At 43.7% G+C, this 18,423-nt stretch overlaps 1 protein-coding gene and 1 long non-coding RNA gene across 5 annotated transcripts in view; one reads left to right on the top strand and one right to left on the bottom strand.

The window, feature by feature from the left end:
- Nucleotides 1–18,423, bottom strand: part of PPP1R16B (protein phosphatase 1 regulatory subunit 16B) — a 91,863-nt gene that overhangs the window by 30,425 nt on the left and 43,015 nt on the right. For all 4 annotated transcript variants that reach the window (XM_033914164.1, XM_033914163.1, XM_033914165.1 and 1 more), the window contains one exon: nucleotides 780–850. In XM_033914164.1, coding sequence (XP_033770055.1) covers nucleotides 780–850 — 71 coding nt within the window. The remainder of the gene's footprint in view (nucleotides 1–779; nucleotides 851–18,423) is intronic.
- On the top strand, nucleotides 7,939–17,804 carry LOC117345472. Its single transcript, XR_004536442.1, has 2 exons — nucleotides 7,939–8,442; nucleotides 17,495–17,804. It is a non-coding gene; the product is annotated as an uncharacterized LOC117345472 (long non-coding RNA).

The following is an 18,423-nucleotide window of genomic DNA, read 5'->3' as shown; positions in this document are numbered from 1 at the left end:
TAGTACTACATGTACTGCACTGAGCCACAGGATTGTCTGGTCAGTCTTGTTTATCTAAATGCTAAAGAATGGCATCAGTGGAGAGGGTGACACAAGAAGGATCTTCAGATTCTTTCACCTTAAAACCAACATAGGTGGCCATAGCAAAGGCGGGGAGACAATAAGCCTATCAGCATGGCATGGGATTTGCAAGTTTCAAACAGCAGAACTCATTTCTACAGCACTTGGACTTTCTGAAAAGGCACCAGGATATGAGTCTCACTCAACTGGAGATGCCGACTCAGCTAGGATGTTCTACTGAGATTAACCATGCCCTACATGTCAAAGTTCCCTCTCAGTGGTGTAGTAAGGGTAAGGTCCCCCGAACCCTCCTCTCAGCACCTCCCCCACTCCACACTCACGCTCTCCCTCCCCCCCGTACCTCTAAATCTTCACCAGCGCAAATGGCTTCTGCAGCATACTCCTCGCACCAGCATTAGATTTCCCTCTGACATCACTTCCTGGCCCCGTGACCCGGAAGTGATTTAGAGGGGGACCAGGCTGGCGCAAGCAACAGACAGAAGTTGCTTGTGCTAGCGAAGATCTACAGATGTATTAGGTGGGGGGAGGAAAGGCACAATGGCGGGGTGGACAGGCGCCAGCGCCCCCACTGACACGGGGCCCGGGGCGGTCTGCCTCCCCCCATCTTTACTACGCTACTGCTTCCTCTACAGAATTCTGGCATCTGCCTTTCCTGTACTGGCATGCGTCAATGGGTGTTTGACTTCATTAATTCTCACCTGATGCAGTGAGGTTAGTCCATCTTCATTACATAGATTTGGGTCGACCTTGTTGTTCAATAATTTACATACTGTAGAACAAAGCAGAAATGAAGAGTAGAAGTTAATGCTTACAGATTGAACAACTGAAATGCTCAGCCATAAGAACAGAGGGAAAGTTCAAGAACATGTCGCGTCATCACAAGTAACAGCAAAGTATGCAACTATCTTTTTTGAGATAAGGCGACCACAACTGAAAAGAATACGCAAGATGAGGTCGCATCATAGAGCGATACAGAGGCATTATAACATTCTTAGTCTTGTTTACCTTCCCTTTTCTAAGAATTCCTAGCATCACGTTTGCTTTTCTGGATGTGGCACATTGGGCAGAAGGTTTCAGCATATTGTCTATGATGACACCGAGATCTTTTGCTTGGATGCTGCCCCCTAAGGTGGACCCTAGCATCTGGTAACCCCTAGCTACTTAAGTTCTGAATATCAGCTTGTGTTCAGTGCCGAAGCCTGGACATGGCCTAGCATTGAACATCTGTGAATAACGCTGACAGCAGTCCTCAAAACGTTCACCGCTGGCTGAATATTTAACCCATGGATGTCAAATGAAGAAAAAGAAATACAATCTTTCACACTTCATGCATTCCCAACACTCGTATACGTACAGATTTTCTATACCTTTCTAATGAACCTCCGTAATGATCCCAAGCTATGCATCTGTTTGCCTGACCTGTTACCTGAAGTAGTTCAATAAAAGCAACGGGAAGCAAACAAAGGTCCTGTTCTACACGCATTTTGAAGCTAAAAAAGGCCCTCGATAACGCCACAGTGCAATAAATCAGTACTAGTCCTGATACTTGCATTCCGAAGGGCAGAAATGACACGAATAAGAGCCCTGTTATCAGCCCCACCTTCTTGACTGGCTATGGAAGTTAGTGCCTGCTCTGGAAAGTTAAAAGCATGGGAAACTTAAGGCAAGAAATATCAGCTTTCTGAGAGCTAGGAGGTTGCCAAGAGTCTGGGCTGGTTCTATCCTGGTGTGCTAAGCACTACACTTAGAAATTGAAATATAGCTCATTTACTTCTGTAGTGCATTTTCCCCCAATTAGTGATCCAGTCTCTAGAGGAGCCTCTCTAGAGGGGGTAGGGAGAGAACCCAGAAGCTCTCAGCTTCATCAGGGCATCATCTCAATGCTTAGCATCAGCTTCATCCCTCTCACCATCAAGACCACCATGGAGCATGTGTCTGCTTTCTCCAACGCAATACAGTGGTGCTGCAAGACCAGGTGATCCTAAACCCGCAACAATCTTATAGGACCACTACATTCCCCTTCCACGGAAGCTGTGATATACTCTTCACTTCCTTTCACAAACACACAAATGCACATGAGTCAGGATAAGCCAGGACCGCAAAACAAATATTCTAACGGTTGGTTTAGTGTTGCTATCTTACCCAGCTGAAGCTTGGACAGTAAGTCTCAGGATTTAGCAGCACGGGCTTTGAAATACAAAGTATTTCAAAATACTGTTGAGTGTGGGGACAACCTGGCACAGGAGAGTAACTCACTGGGCTGTCCATGGATCTGCCAACATAGAGGCCTTTAGTCCAAGACTATGGGGCTCATTTTCAAAAAACATAGACGTGCAAAAGACAGCATAAACTAGCACTTGGACATGTTACTAGTCAAAACGTCCAAGTAGGGCTTCTCAAAACAGGCTTTCTAGAAGTCTTTCTGGTTGTTTTATCTCCAGGGTGTCCAAATCGTAAGGGGGCATGTTTTGGGTAAACTTAGGGCGAGCTTAGGACTTGGATGCTCATCAGGCATAATCAAACCTGCTGGGCTTTTTGTAGACATTTGGAGCTAGACCTGTTTTAAAAGCGTCTAAATGCTAAAAAGGTGCCCAAACTGACCAGATGAACACTGGAGGGATTACTCCCCCAGTTATCATTGACCCCCTCCCCACCACCCAAAGATGTTAAAAAAAACAGTACATTATAGCCTGTATTATGAGGAAGTGCTGAAAAATTCTCAGCCCAAGCAGCTTCAAATGTTAACACAGACATTTGAGCCAAGAGAGCAGAGGGGCTCTAAGGGTTACTGCAGTGAATTTCACATTAAAAGTTCCAGGTACAGATGTCACCATATCTTGCCTATATTGTCTGGTGAGCCCTCCCAAACCTACTGTTACCTACATTAAGATGACACTTGCAGGCATAAGGGCTATTGTTGTGGTATATAGATGGGTACAGTAAATTTTGGATGTAAGCAGTTTATAGTGACATGTGTGCCTGGGACTTTGAAATGTGACAGTCGCTGCAGTACCCCCTAGAGCAGGGGTCTCAAAGTCCCTCCTTGAGGGCCGCAATCCAGTCGAGTTTTCAGGATTTCCCCAATGAATATGCATGAGATCTATGTGCTTGCACTGCTTTCAATGCATATTCATTGGGGAAATCCTGAAAACCCGACTGGATTGCGGCCCTCAAGGAGGGACTTTGAGATTCCTGCCCTAGAGTGTCCCTCTGCTGGGCTCAGCTCTCTGTGAACAGTTTTGCTAAGAATGCTGGCTTCTTTGAGGTCTAAAAAACTTTCTTTTTGTGCATTTTTCATGTGGACATATTTATATTCGAGAATGGCCAAAAAAGATAGACGTACTAAGGGCCAAAACGTCTACATAAGTCATTTAAAAAAAAAGATAGATGTCTTGCTGTTTTGAGAACATTTTCTCTACTGGATTTCTGGACATCTTTCCCAAAACGTCCAAACTCAGACTTAGTCATCCTGTCGAAAATGCCCCTCCATGTACCTCAACCATCAGGGAAATAACCCGTCCCAAACTCTAGGTGTTAAAAAGTGAATCTGCTACCCATCAAAGCAAAATCATCAAAACCTTCCAAGCCTCAGTCACAATCTTAGTTGTATGAATGGACTATATTATATGGTCTGGCTGAAGATGCTCCATTTACTTTCCAGGCCTTCAGGATGACTGCAAGTCACTTGTCATCAGCTCTTGCAATTAGCAGACCACATAATCATCCTTTAGCTCTGTACCCTTCTGAGAATGAATCATATAACACCACAAGCTCTGGCAACGGTGACGACACATCGCCTAGTTTACTGACTGAGCTATAAAAAGTGTGTTGTCTCTCTGTTCTCTTTTAGCAACGACTGAACTCTGCATGAATGAGTTTGTGAAGTTTTCTTAGAATAGAACTTCTGTTGACCATAATGCTTGTCTGCCAGCTGACTCTTGGACCTCATGCTGCAGCAAAAACAGTCCATTTGGCAAAGAGACTCAGGCAGAAGAAAGCACAGTAGAGAATAGACTATTTTTACGAGCCACTTGTGTTGGTAAGCTTTAGGGGTAGCAGAAGCCTGCTGAGGCAGTAGAGGGTTTTGTTTGGTTTTATTTCCATCATACACATTCAAAATCATGTTTGCTTTTTTTTTTAGGAAGTCAGAATAACCCTGCAGGAAATCCACAACTCAGACACCAAAATGAAGCACACCAGTTTCACAAAAAAGCAAAACAAGCCATTAAAAGTACTGTACTCTTAAACCACATACTCATAGTTCCTCTTCAGAAAGAAAAGGAACTAAAAGACAACTGATTTAGAGTAGACTGTAGGATCACCAGTGCATTGAACTTACAAAGCCCAATGTGAAAACAGAATGTTGATGTGATTTGGATTGTTTCAGGGAAATCCACTGCAAGCCATAGCCAAAAAAATAGAGACTCAAGGCTGGCTGTAGCACTGGGTGGGCTAGGCACCTATCTATAGGGACACTATTTTGAGGGCAACACTAATGCACCCCATGGCAGCAAGATCAACATTAGCATGAGCTAGAGCAAAGGAGTCCCTCACTGTGCCAACAAGGTGTCATTCACTGGAACATCTTAGTAGGTGCTATCTCCCCATCCACTATGACAGGAAATGACATCACACACAGATTCCTTGCTAAGAGTAGGAAGCAGCTACTGCGTGTTGGCAATGAGTGACTGGACCATGGGCATTCAGCAGGGAAAGCTCCCACTGGTGGCATGCCTCAGTTACAGATAAGGCGAGATTCTGTTGATGGTGGCTCTGGATATGGCACAGTAGGCTGAGAGAGTGCTGCACAGTGACTTGTGCCAGTTTTAACTTTCTGTTTAGGCTTCACCACACCACACAGCTGCACTTCCTTATATACTGTTAAATGACTGTGTGACATCATTCCCGAAGCTTCACACTATTGGTCAAAACAGCTCTCTCTCTCAGATGTATCTGTGTATGTGACCTTCTTCCCACCCCCACAGTATTTTTTCCCAGATAGTAAATGATATGTATACCAAGTTTGGTTGAAATCTCTCCATGCGTTTCAGACTTTTTCTGGAACATACACAGATACATCTGATTTTATATATATATAGATAATCTACTTATTCCTTGCATTCCATCACATGCACTTTGCTCAATTAATTAACATTTACTAACTGTCTCATCTTTAAAGATAAGGTATGCATCGCCATGGTATTTTTCTGTAGTCGTTCCAAAGGTTTGGAACTCCCTCCCACTATACTTAAGGGAAGAAAAGAGCATAGACTGTTTGAAAAGCAGCCTGAAATGTTTCCAATTTAAGGACGCTTATGATCTCTAAATTCTCTTCGAACCTGTGTTTGACTTAACACATTTCGACCCTTCCCTGTCATTTTTGCCTTTTATGTCCCTTTCCTTATAAAGATTGTTTCTCTTCCCTCTTCCCTCTTGGTCAGTTAGTCAATGTTTTGGGGGTTTTTTGTGATCTTATGATGTTTATAATCTGTTTTTAAAATTTACCCCCCTTTTTTTTTCAATTGTATTTCACTTAGTAAACCAAGATAAGCGATTTTATTAAATTTTAATAAACTTGAAATGGAAAGCACAATATATTCAACGCTGGTTACATTTTAGGTAGCACTCCCTATCACTGAAAGCCTAAGTTTAATTGTCAATTTTAGGTCCATTTCTCAGCTGCACAAAATTGGCCTTAACCTATGAAAATGTAGGCCTTTCTTATTTCATATGGCTACATCTGTGCTATAGTTCTATTTCCTGTTGACTTTGTATAGTGATGTGCAGGTCACCACTGGTTTCCTGTATATTGTACCTTGTCAGGCCACAAGCACCAAAAGAAACAACATTTAGAGCAGGGGTGTCGAAGTCGGTCCTCGAGGGCCGCAATCCAGTCGGGTTTTCCAGATTTCCCCAATGAATATGCATGAGATCTATGTGCATGCACTGCTTTCAATGCATATTCATTGGGGAAATTCTGAAAACCCGACTGGATTGCGGCCCTCGAGGACCGACTTCGACACCTGTGATTTAGAGCTTTCAACAAGCTCCATGTTAAAGAGTCATGCTGAATCAGTCTTGGTATCACCCTGTTGGACCAACGATCTTGTAACAAGGAAGGCAGGACTGGCACAAGCTGTTTATGATAAGCAGCCTTTGACAAATCTAGCAACAACTTGGTCCTGAGAATCAATACAACTCCAGTCCTCGAGGGCCGGAATCCAGTCGGATTTTCAGGATTTCCCCAATGAATATGCATTGAAAGCAGTGCATGCAAATAGATCTCATGCATATTCATTGGGGAAATCCTGAAACCCTGACTGGATCCCGGCCCTTAAAGACCAGAGTTGCCCACCCCTGTTCTAGCCTTGATAGAGACCTACCTTAAACTACCTTGATAGAAGCCTACCTTAAACTCATTCTTTGGAGACTGATGAATGATACAAAGCTTCACCAGAGTCACAACAGGGTTACTTAAGTGCATAAGTATCACTGCGCTGGAACAGACCAGAGGTCCATTAAGCCCAATATATCCTATTTTCATCAGTGGCCAGTCCATGCCACTTATCCTAAGAATAAACAGATGATTTTTCTACCTTGTTCATACCTTTTTTTAAACCCTGCTATGCTAACTGCTTTTACCACATTCTCTGACAACAAATTCCAGACCTTAAATGTACGTTGAGTAGAAAAACCATTTTTTCCCAAATAGTAACTTCATGGAATGCCTCCTAGCCTTGTACTTTAGAAAGAGAAAACAAGTGATTCATATCTACCTGTTCCACTCCACTCCCCTCTCTCCCCCCCCACACACTTTTTTTTTTAAGACTAGTGAGAACAAAAGCTGAGATCCACTACCATTACTAAATCCCACTAATTCTCTCTCCTAGCAAGACCAGGTGCACATGAGGTGCTTAAAATCTAGTTCTGCATTAAGCCAAAACATTTCTTAAATTTCTGCTCTGCATTTGGCATATAAAAAGTCAACCATGTGTCGCATCATAGGCTGTCCGCTTCCTTATAAAAAGCCTTGAGGCTTAGGCTCAGCAATATACGCTGGGTTTATTCTGGATATTTTACCCATACTATTCATTTTTTATTTTACACAGGGCTCTTTTTACTAAGGTGCGCTAGCGTTTTTAGCGCATGCAGGATATTACCGCATGCTACACCACGCGCTACGCGGCTAGAACTAACGCCAGCTCAATGCTAGCGTTAGCGTCTAGCGCGCACTATTCCACGCGTTAAAGCCCTAGCGCACCTTAGTAAAAGGAGCCCTAAGTCTTGAAAGAATGATCATCTCCTTATCGTAGGTCTTATTGACCTTTCAAGGAAGTCTCATGGCCAATACGGATGCCCCATTAGGCCATTTGCGTTAGACTATCATTGGGTACTTGTTTAGTCTCCAATCAGTGGCAGTTGTTCTCTGTGCTTGATTCAATTGAAACATTTTACCTTCTCAGTTGTAGGTACTCATTAATGTTTATTGCTTTAGGAAGAATCTTACCACAATGGTTATTTTGTTACTAGTGTTTAAGCCTGTTAGATTAACGGGTGCTAGAATAGATGTGCAAACTTAACAGTTAAAAAAATTTCTCTCTCTCTCCTTGGATGCTATCTGTCTGTTTGTCTTTCTTTCTGTCTCTCTCCCTGGCCCCCTTTTTCTCTGTCTGTCTCTCTGTCTCTCTCCCTGGCCCCCTGCCTGCCTGTATTTCTCTGTCTCTTCATGGCCCCTTCTGCCCCTAGCACACCCCTCCCCTCAAAGCATCCCCTTTCCCTCTCCCCCTCCACTTCCCTGAGCAGTAGCAGAATTAGCAATTTACCTTGTAGCTGCTAGACACAAACCACCAGAGCAGGACACCCTCCTGCTGATCCTGTGAGCTAGCTAACAAACCGTAGCTCCTGGAGACAAACCGGCACCGCCGACACCTTCCTGCGCGCCAGCCTGAAGAAATGAACAATTTGAAAGCAGCACGTGCGGCAAGCCGCCGCTCACGCATGAACACTTTGACAGCTGGGGCACGTGCGGCAAGCCGCCGCTCGGCGTTTGGAGGTCGGGGCGCGTGTGGCAAGCCACTGCTCGCACCTGAAGATTTTAAAAGCCAGGGCCGCGTGCAGCAAGCCGCCGCTTGGCATTAGGAAGTCGGGGCACGTGCGGAAAGCCGCTGCTCGCGCCTGAAGATTTTAAAAGCCAAGGCACGTGCGGCAAGCCACTGCTCTGAGTTGGGACGTCGGGGTGCGTGCAGCAAGCCACTGCTCACGCCTGAAGAGTTAGGAAGCCGCACCGCGTGCTGTAGAATGCTGCCACGGATCAGAAATCACGGCGGCAGGGATCACGCCGTTTTAAAAGCGCATGCGCGGGTAAGGTTTTATTATATAGGATTGGTTTGAATTGCAAATATATCTTTTTAATGATTGCTGCTATGGAAAGAAGATTAAGGCATAGTTGTCTTGCTAATATCAATAGATGATATGCTGTATTAGATACTAGTTTTAGACAACAGTTTATATTGTGTGTGTGTGTGTGTGTTTTAATCTAATCTAATCTAAACCTTAGGTTTGTATACCACATCATCTCTACATTCGTAAAGCTCGACACGGTTAACAAGAGTTAGGGTAGGAAGGAACTCCAGTAGAGGGAAGAGGCAAAATGAAGAGAACATTTAGAGGACTAGAATAACCAGAGAGGGAGGAGGAGTTACATTTTTGAGAATAACCAGGTTTTCAGATGTTTACGGAAGAGTTGGAGGGAGCTCAGATTCCTAAGAGGGGAGGTAAGGTTGTTCCAGAGCTGAGTGATTCTGAAAGGGAGGGAAGAACCTAGTTTTCCTACAAGTGAAACGCCTTTTAGAGAGGGAAAGGAAAGTTTCCGTTTTTGGGTTTAGAGGAGTTCCAAGAAAGAGGAATGAAGGGAGGGAGGATACTGTGTAGGATCTTGAAAGTGAGTGTTTTATTTTTTTGTCTGTTTTATATATGTGTTTTTTGTTGTTATTCTTTTTATTCAAAGGCCCAAAGCATCAACCAACAAGGCACAGCAAGTTACAGACCGAAACGTTTGTAGCCAACAAAAAGTACTCAATAAATACCGAAAAGAAACAAAACAGACAAACACAATAACTGTCTATATCAGTGTCTCTCAAACTGTTTTAGCTCCAGCACACTAAACGGAGCAAATGTTTGTCGCGGCACATTATAATTGAAATTATAAAATTGCAAAATCAACCCAAAATTAAGGCGCACTAATTGCTTTAGCATGTGCTAAATGTTAAGGCGCCCATAGAATATAATGGGCGTCTTTTAGCATTTAGCGCATGCTAATCTTTAATCTCATGCTAAATTGGTTAGCACGCCTTAGTAAAATGACCGCTAAATTTGATAGTTATTTATTTAAAATTTTGCATGCTATGTAAGGGTAATTGTAACAGTGGTGAAACTAAAGTAGCTAGAATTGAATTGCTAATCAATGCAATGGATGTGCTTGTTTTTGAGTGCAAATTAACTCAAAATGCGGCTTGATAGTTGACATGCAAACATGTATTTCATCATCCACCATCTGCAGTCATTCTCTCTTTTTTTAAATTTCATTTCTATCAGAGCTGAAAATCCAGGTTTGCAAAGACAAGACGATCCAAACAGTAACAAATCCTTGATTGCTTTGTTGCTCAAGTTAGGATAACTACTGCATAAAAAATAAAATAACTTGTCGTTAGTTACCAAGGAGCAATCACATCAAAGAATGGTGCTTGTCTGGGCGGCTATATCTGTACCCCCACAGACACTCTTAGGGCTCCTAAGGCACCAGCGTTTTTAGCACACGCAGCAGATAGCTTGTGCTATCCCTACGCTACGCGGCTAGAACTAATGCCAGCTCAATGCTGGCATTAGCGTCTAGCGCGCGGGGCATTGTAGCGTGCGCTATTCCATGCGTTAATGCCCTAACGCAGCTTAGTAAAAGGAGCTTTTAATATTGACAGACTCTTGCGTACGTGATGTATAGGTCACCTGTTCTAGTGTACACTTATGAAGGGAATTTTAAAAAATAAAGTAAGATTCTGGAATCTCTCGTGGCACGCAGTTTGAGACACACTGGCCTATATAGAGGGTGTTATTTTTCATTTCTTTTTGACATTATGACAAATGCATGATTAATGAAAACCATACCCAGCTTGTCCACGTGCTTAAGAAAGTACTTCAATTACCTGTCAGCTTAGCTAAGAACAAACTACTCACTGCAGCCTCTCAAAGAGCGAAAATAACTTTTAATTGAAACATTCAGTTCTTGCTTCTGAGCATTACGCAGCCCCCATTATCCGAAAAGTCTGAGCGATGTTCTGCCTCAAAGTTTCAACAACTCTCTGCATAAGATGATTTCACTCTAAAACCTAAAGGGATGCCTTAACGAGTTCATCACACCACAGTTAATTGGCATTGCAACAGCCTGCTTTTTTTACTCGGCTGATGACAGACAAGAAGCTAATTAGATGCAAAGGAAGATTCACATTAATACTGTATATTAGGACGCTGTGATTCCATTTTAATTAAAAGAGGGGAGAACTTGCCATCTAAAGCTAAGGCAACTTCACAGTATTGACCTGGTTTTAATTTCATTAGGAAGCCCTGCCACTCACCAGCAGGCTGGCTAAGCTTGGTTTAATGCAGGTTGAAGGCGGCAGTGAAATCCTCTTAGGGTGAACATTATTTTTAATGAAAGATTCACTATATTAGCAAAAAAAAAAGCAATTTTCCTTCAATATGCCTGAAACGAGCGAATATGCTAAAATGCCTGATGCATGAAATAAAGAACAAATGTGAGCATATGCATCGCACCTAGTGCCAGTGGCTGTGGTGTACCAAGTAATTCTGAAGTGTGTTAACAATCTGCTGTACTTAATGATGGTGACGCTTCATCAAATTCAAGGAAAAAAACCAACTGGGATTAAAAGCTGCGTGTGGGTATCCTTGGGTGTGTGACTATTCCAGACATGGGCAAACTAAGGCCCGCGGGCCATATCCGGCCCATTTAGTTTTTTATTCCGGCCCACTGACCATCCGAACCCCACCGACCACGAGCCCTACAAACCTCCCTCCAGAGCAGTGTTGGGCCGGCAGCACTCTAAACAGGCTGCTTCGCGGTCTTCTCTCATTGGGAAATTCCCTCTGCCGCCTCACTGATGATGTCATTAGTAACGCTGCACACGGAAGGCCCCTGACGAGAGAAGGCCGCAAAGCAGCCTGTTTAGAGTGCTGCCGGCCCAACGCTGCTCTGAAGGGAGGTATGTAGGGCTCACGGTCAGTGGGGTTCAGATGGAAGGATGGAGGGTCAGCAGGGGTTCAGCTGCGTGTTGGGGGCAGGTGTTCTGAACCACTTCTACTGTTGTTGGTTGTTCTATGTTACTGCAGAGGGTGTTCTCTTTTTCTTCCTTCCGGGGAGGATATGTGAAACAGTAGAGCAGAATGGGTCAAGTAAAAGATTGGGGGGATGGGGGGGGGGACGGGGAACTGGTGTCTGATTGCATGGAAACACATATAAACCTCTGTCAAAGTGCAAAAATGTCAATTGGGCAAACCAGATGGGCCAATTTGGCCTTTATCTGTCATCTTATAGTATGCTACTAATCTAATATTTTGCTACGATTAAAGTACTTATGCAGCCCTTGGCATGAAGAGAAAAAAAAAGAACAATTGAAAGAGTATATATTTAGAAGGAAGTTACCAAGAATATCATCCAAAGAAAATGACACTTCAAATATAAGAAAAAGAAAGTTGTCATCTACTTTGTACTTTCTCACATTCTTCCTTCCTTTGCTCACCTTGTTGAGTAGACTAGGTGGACCCGGCCGGTCTTGATGCTGTGTTAACAGAAGTACTGCACATTTAAACAGACACTGCTTCTGCTGTCCACCATGCCAAGCCCGAATGTTCTATTCCAAAACACTGCTCTATGCAGGCATCTGGAACAACACCCTAAGTGACCTCCTCCTGAACCCTCAACATACCAATCTTTCAGAAAAGCTCTGAAAACCCACCTATTCGACAAATTTGTCTAAATTTCCAACTTCCATTCAATGACTAACCCCCCAACTCTTCTTTTCTTATCTTGCTTCCCTCCATCTATTCCCACCCTAAACCAATGCTGTATTGTCCCGATACACCTACACTCTTCACAAACCTGTAACTGTTCCAGTACCATGTAATCATTCTGTTCGCTTCAATACTGTATACCGTCTTGAACTGAAAAGGTATGACGGGATATAAATAAAGCTATTATTATTACTAAGTGTTCTCTTATCATACGTATGCTATATTTGGCAGGCTGAATAGATGAGAACTCCAATCACACCTTCTGACCTCTGTGAAATGGTCACGCACTACTTTTTTAAAAAAAATTTATTTGGGTTTATATCCCGTCCCTCCCCAAAAGATCAGAACATACAAGTTAACATACATAATAAAACATAACAGGGTTTACATAATAAAGTAGAACATGTAGATCATGACATGATAGGTATTACTTAATAGGATATGGCAGAACAAGACCTCATACAGCATGGGGTGGTGATGTTATGAGCCTGGTATGACATTGCGGTAACTAATAGAGCTTGATGGTACATCAATCATTTTAGCCCAACTGGACTACTGCAATTCCATCTATGTTGGTTTAAGTAAAGGAAATGAGAAAAGGCTGCAGTTAATTCAAAATACTGCTGCGAGCTTGATTTGAGGGAAATCAAAATTTGATCTTGTGACATCTTTGCTAAGAACATAATAGCCTTACTGGTGAAGTCTCTCTTTTTCAGCCTTTGTGGCTGAGCGAACTCGATTCTCTTCATATCTTTTGTAATATCTAAAAACTTGGCTATTCTCCAAATTGTAAGGCCTTCTCCACTGTTTCCCCCTTTAATATTACTTATTGTAAACGGAGTTGAGCTTTATTTTCATAAAGATGACGGTCTATAAATTCAAGTTTTAGTTTAGTTCAGGTCCATCAAGCCCAGTTGCCCGTTCTTACGGTGGCCAATCCAGGTCCCTAATACCTGGCCAAAACCCAAGGAGTAGCAATATTAAGAACCTAAGAACATAAGCAGTGCCTCCGCCGGGTCAGACCATAGGTCCATCCTGCCCAGCAGTCCGCTCCCGCGGCGGCCCAAACAGGTCACGACCTGTCTGAATCACCAGAAGGGGCCCCCTTGCCACCTTGGTTTCCTATTGAGTCCTATCTTCCCATCAAAGTCCTAACCCTTCGGTCTTGCACATGCACTACCTGGTTGGGTTTCTATACTTATTACCTGGTTAGCTTTCTATACCTGTGTTACATCCCAGCACCTCTCTCAGTATCCCACGATCCCTTTATCCCTCAGGAATCCGTCCAATCCCTGTTTGAATCCCTGTACCGTACTCTGCCTGATCACTTCCTCCGGTAGCGCATTCCAGGTGTCCACGACCCTTTGGGTGAAAAAAAACTTCCTTGCATTTGTTTTGAACCTATCTCCCTTCAGTTTCTCCGAATGCCCCCTCGTACCTGTTGTCCCCTTCAGCCTGAAGAATCTGTCCCTATCCACCCTCTCTATGCCCCTCATGATCCTGAAGGTCTCTATCATATCTCCCCTGAGCCTCCTTTTTTCCAGAGAGAAGAGCCCCAGCCTATCCAACCTCTCGGCGTATGGGCAGTGTTCCAGCCCTCTTACCAGTTTCGTTGCTCTCCTTTGGACTCTCTCAAGTACTGCCATGTCCTTCTTGAGGTACGGCGACCAATATTGAACGCAGTATTCCAGATGTGGACGCACCATCGCTCGATACAATGGCATGATGACTTCCCGCGTCCTGGTTGTTATGCCCCTCTTTATGATGCCCAGCATCCTGTTGGCTTTTTTCGAGGCTGCTGCGCACTGCGCAGATGGCTTCAGTGATGCATCCACCAGCACACCCAAGTCTCTCTCTAGACTGCTGTCTCCCAGCAATGCCCCCCCCCCCCAATTTGTAGTTGAACAACGGGTTCTTTTTCCCTATATGCATGACCTTGCATTTTTCCACGTTAAAGCGCATTTGCCATTTGTTTGCCCAGTCTTCCAGCTTGTCCAGGTCCCTTTGCAGGTCCTCACACTCCTCCCTGGATCTAACTCTGCCGCACAGTTTGGTATCGTCTGCAAATTTTATAACCTCGCACTTTGCCTCCTTTTCCAGGTCATTGATAAATACGTTGAAGAGTAACGGCCCCAGCACCGATCCCTGTGGCACACCGCTCGTGACTCCCCGCCAGTCAGAATATTGTCCCTTTACTCCGACCCTCTGCAGTCTACCCGACAACCAGTGCTTGATCCATCTGTGCACATCCCCTCCCATCCCGTGGTTCCACAGCTTCCTAAGCAGCCTTTCATGTGGCACCTTGTCGAAAGCCTTTTGAAAATCGAGGTAAATGATGTCTATGGGTTCCCCATTGTCCACCCGACTGCTTATTCCCTCAAAGAAGTACAAAAGGTTCGTTAAGCATGACCTTCCCTTACAGAATCCGTGCTGGCTTGTTCTCAGTAGGCCATTTCTCTCGATGTGCTCGCAAATACCATCCTTGATCATAGCTTCCACCATCTTCCCTATAATTGAAGTCAGGCTCACCGGCCTGTAGTTCCCGGGGTCACCCCTCGATCCCTTCTTGAAGATAGGTGTGACATTCGCCAGTTTCCAGTCCTCTGGTACCTCTCCAGTTTTCAAGGATAGGTTGCAAACATGCTGGATTGTGCCCGCTATTTCTTGTCTTAGTTCCTTCAGAACCCTTGGGTGTATCCCGTCTGGGCCCGGCGATTTGCCGCATTTTAACCTGTCTATCTGTTTGAGGACATCCTCCTTACTTACCTCTATGTGTTCCAATTTTTCAGCCTGTTCCCCACTTATGAGCTCCTCTGAATCTGGTATGTTAGATGTGTCTTCTCTCGTGAAAACCGATGAGAAGAACGTGTTCAACCTCTCAGCTACCTCTTTATCCTCCTTAATCATTCCCTTCCTATCCCCATCGTCCAAAGGCCCCACCTCCTCTCTCACTGGTCGCTTCCCCTTTATGTAACTGAAGAATGCCTTGAAGTTCTTCGCCTCCCTGGCCAGCCCCTCTTTGTAGTTCCCTTTTGCTTTTCTAACCTCCCGGTGGCATTCCTTTTGGCATTTCCTGTGCGCCTGGTGATTTTCCTCCGTTGGGTCCTTTTTCCATCTCCGGAAGGATACTTTTTTGTCATTTATTGCCCTCTTTGCTTCTGTTGAGATCCAAACCGGGTCCTTTGATCGCTTGTTCTTGCCGCCTTTCCTGAAACTGGGGACGTACATTCTTTGTGCTTCCTGCAGGGTGTCCCTGAATAGGGTCCAGGCGCTTCCTACAGTCTCCATCCTAAGGATGTTTCTGAGCTTTCTCCCCACCATTTCCCTCATAGCAGCATAATTCCCTTTCCTGAAGTTGAGCGCAGTTGTTGTGGTCCTCCTTACTGTGGGTGTCCCCCTTTCTAATGTGAATCTGATCGCATTGTGGTCACTGTTGCCTAGTGGTCCTCCCACTTCTACCCCTCTTGCAGGCCCCCCTAATCCGTTTAGGATGAGGTCAAGAGTAGCACTCCCTCGCATCGGTTCCCTGACTAGTTGCTCCATGAAGCAGTCCCTCACAGCTTCTACAAATCCTGTTTCCCTAGCGCAGTTGGAGTGACCCGTACTCCAGTCAATCCCCGGGTAGTTGAAGTCCCCCATCACTGTTACACTTCCAGTCCTGCATTCTTGTCTCAGTTCAGCTTCCAAGTCGTGTCCGACTCCTTCCGGCGTACCAGGTGGGCGATAGTACAGCCCCAGTTTTATGCCTGCACCCTTGTTTCCCGGCAATTTGACCCATAGTGATTCCAGCCCCTCTGCCTTCATTGCCATATCCATCCCGACTACCTATATATTCCATGCTACCTATCCGCCTAAACACAGTGGTACCAAGGGGTCTTAATAACGAGTTGGAATGGGCTTCCCTATTATGACGAGTGCCCCTGGGGGTTCTGTTCTTCATCCACTACTTTATATACTATATATATTATAGATATATTTGATTAGATTGACCTGAGTATGACGTCAGCCCTCAACGTCTTTACGGCTGAGACGCTGACGTCCGGCTCACGTATAAATCAGCTGACATTGAATAAGTCCGCCATTACGCTAGCGACGTGATGGTGGCAGTAAAACAATTACTAAATACAATGAACGGTAAGAGTTTGAATTTATATTTAGCTGTTCATAGGCTTTAGGGTTTATATGACACTTAGGCTTGTCTTTCTTTATCCATTTAGGGTGAGGGAGTCTTGATAAAGCCCTGAGTAGTAAGGGCGAAACATGTTGGCGGATATTTCTACCACCCCCCCGAATAACGTTTAACCTAAAGCTAAGTACTTCAATATTTATACTTATATTTAATAATATCTTAAAAAGTTAATAAGAAATATGGGCCCAATGACGAATGGGAGCATAAAGCCCCACACTATGAAATGATTTGAGTGTGTGGTGGCCCTCTGAGGACCCAAAGAGGTATTATAAAAGCAATTTTTGAAAGAAGCACTGTAAGCAGTGGGATTATGACCTATTGTGTTTGAGAGAACCTATCCAGGGCAAGCAGGGGCCTCCCCCATTGGCTCCCGTTTCATTTCAGAATCCAATTTAAATGTGCCTGTATAGTTTTTAAATTTATACATGGACTCTTCGAATCTTTGATCCCTTTCTTCTTAAATTCCTCAAGATCTTCAGGCCATAGAACCCATTCATACATACAAGCTTTCCTTTCCCTCTGTTAAAGGTATTAGATGAGTCAGTAAAATTGCTCATTCTTTCTCGTTGTTAATAACTGTGTTATGGAATGATCTATCTTTTCAAATAAGATCCTGTATTTCGCTTCAGGCTTTCCCAAAAATTCTGGAAACTACGCTACTTCAACGTTTTTTTGAAGATCATTTTTAACGATTGTAATGATATTCTTGCAAATAAATTGTAAACCGAGTCGAGCCTTATTTTCTTAGAGATAACTCGGTATATAAATCTAAGATTTAGGATAGATTAGATTATAGTGCCTGGCAGTATGAAGCGTGGTAAGGCATGCATGGTATGGCAGACAACACATAACTGTAAATGATAATATGCTAAGTGTGGTATAGCATGGAATATCTATCAAAGTGTGGAAGTGTCAGCAATGGTAGCGAATGCCAGTACATGACACTTGAATGTGAACTAATCTGAGAGCTTTTGGGCTCACAGGCAGAGTATACAGTGATGTGAAAAAGTATTTTCCCCTCCCCTATTACTGTGTATATATCACTCTGGATCCTTTCTGATCTTTAAAATAAATAATATTAGACAAAGGGAAGCTGAGTAAACACATACCACAGTTTTTAAATTGCTGCTTCATTTATTCAAGGAACAAGTTGAAGCCACTTGGATACAGCCAAAATTCAGCCGGCACAGCATACACCTATCTGGATTTGCATGGTTTCTTATTGTTAGCACGTGACCGAAGGACTCGCTGATGACCCTGCCTGGACTTTGTTGAAAATCTACGGAAAACAGAGTCAGCAAACTTGAGCAGAAGTCACATTTCACTTGGTCCTTCATGCATTTCAAATTGGTTTTCAAATTGATCTAAGGTGCTGAAGATGCTTCTCTTCTTATGGTTTAAGCTGGTCTGACATTTCACTGGGGGAACTCCATTTGATTAGGTTTGAAATGGACCGAGAAGAAAGTTCAGAGAAATGTACTATAAATTATTAGCAAATGAACTGGAGATCAGAATAAGGAAACTTGAGAGGAATGGAGAAGAAGTTGATGCTTTGCTTATGGCATGCTCTTCTACTAATTGTTATGCATAACACACCGCTTATGGCTGGTTAATTTAGGAGCTAATTTTAGTTAAACTTCACTGTTTTAGCATGACGAAAGGGATTTGATACACCCTGCGCTCCAAAGCATTAGCTGGTTTCTAAAGGCCCCCCTTCCAGCTTGAAAATCACAGCCACACAGCTTATCATTAACTTGAAGCCCTTCCGAAGACAAGAGTGGTAATAACAGAGGACAAACTGGATCCAGGCAGGACCAATTGCCTTTTGAGACCTCCTCGCACTTGTCCTTTCCAAAATATGTGTTAATAATTTACCTTAACGATTTTTAATGAGAATGTGCACCCAATCCCAAGAAAACTGAGAATAAAGGCTGAAGGGATAATTGCCATGTTTCCGAGGTTTAATGAGTTCCACTGGCCAAGTTTTGCCACCCCAGTTCCACTTATGATGAGTCCGAGTACAGGCTTTAATAAAGAAGGCATGGCCAAACTAGGATAGACAAGTTCAAGTT

This window comes from Geotrypetes seraphini, chromosome 11 (assembly GCF_902459505.1).
Source record: "Geotrypetes seraphini chromosome 11, aGeoSer1.1, whole genome shotgun sequence".
NCBI classification, from domain to species: domain Eukaryota; kingdom Metazoa; phylum Chordata; class Amphibia; order Gymnophiona; family Dermophiidae; genus Geotrypetes; species Geotrypetes seraphini.
The sequence above is the reverse complement of the archived record's forward strand: the minus strand, read 5'-3'. Positions and strand labels throughout refer to the sequence as shown.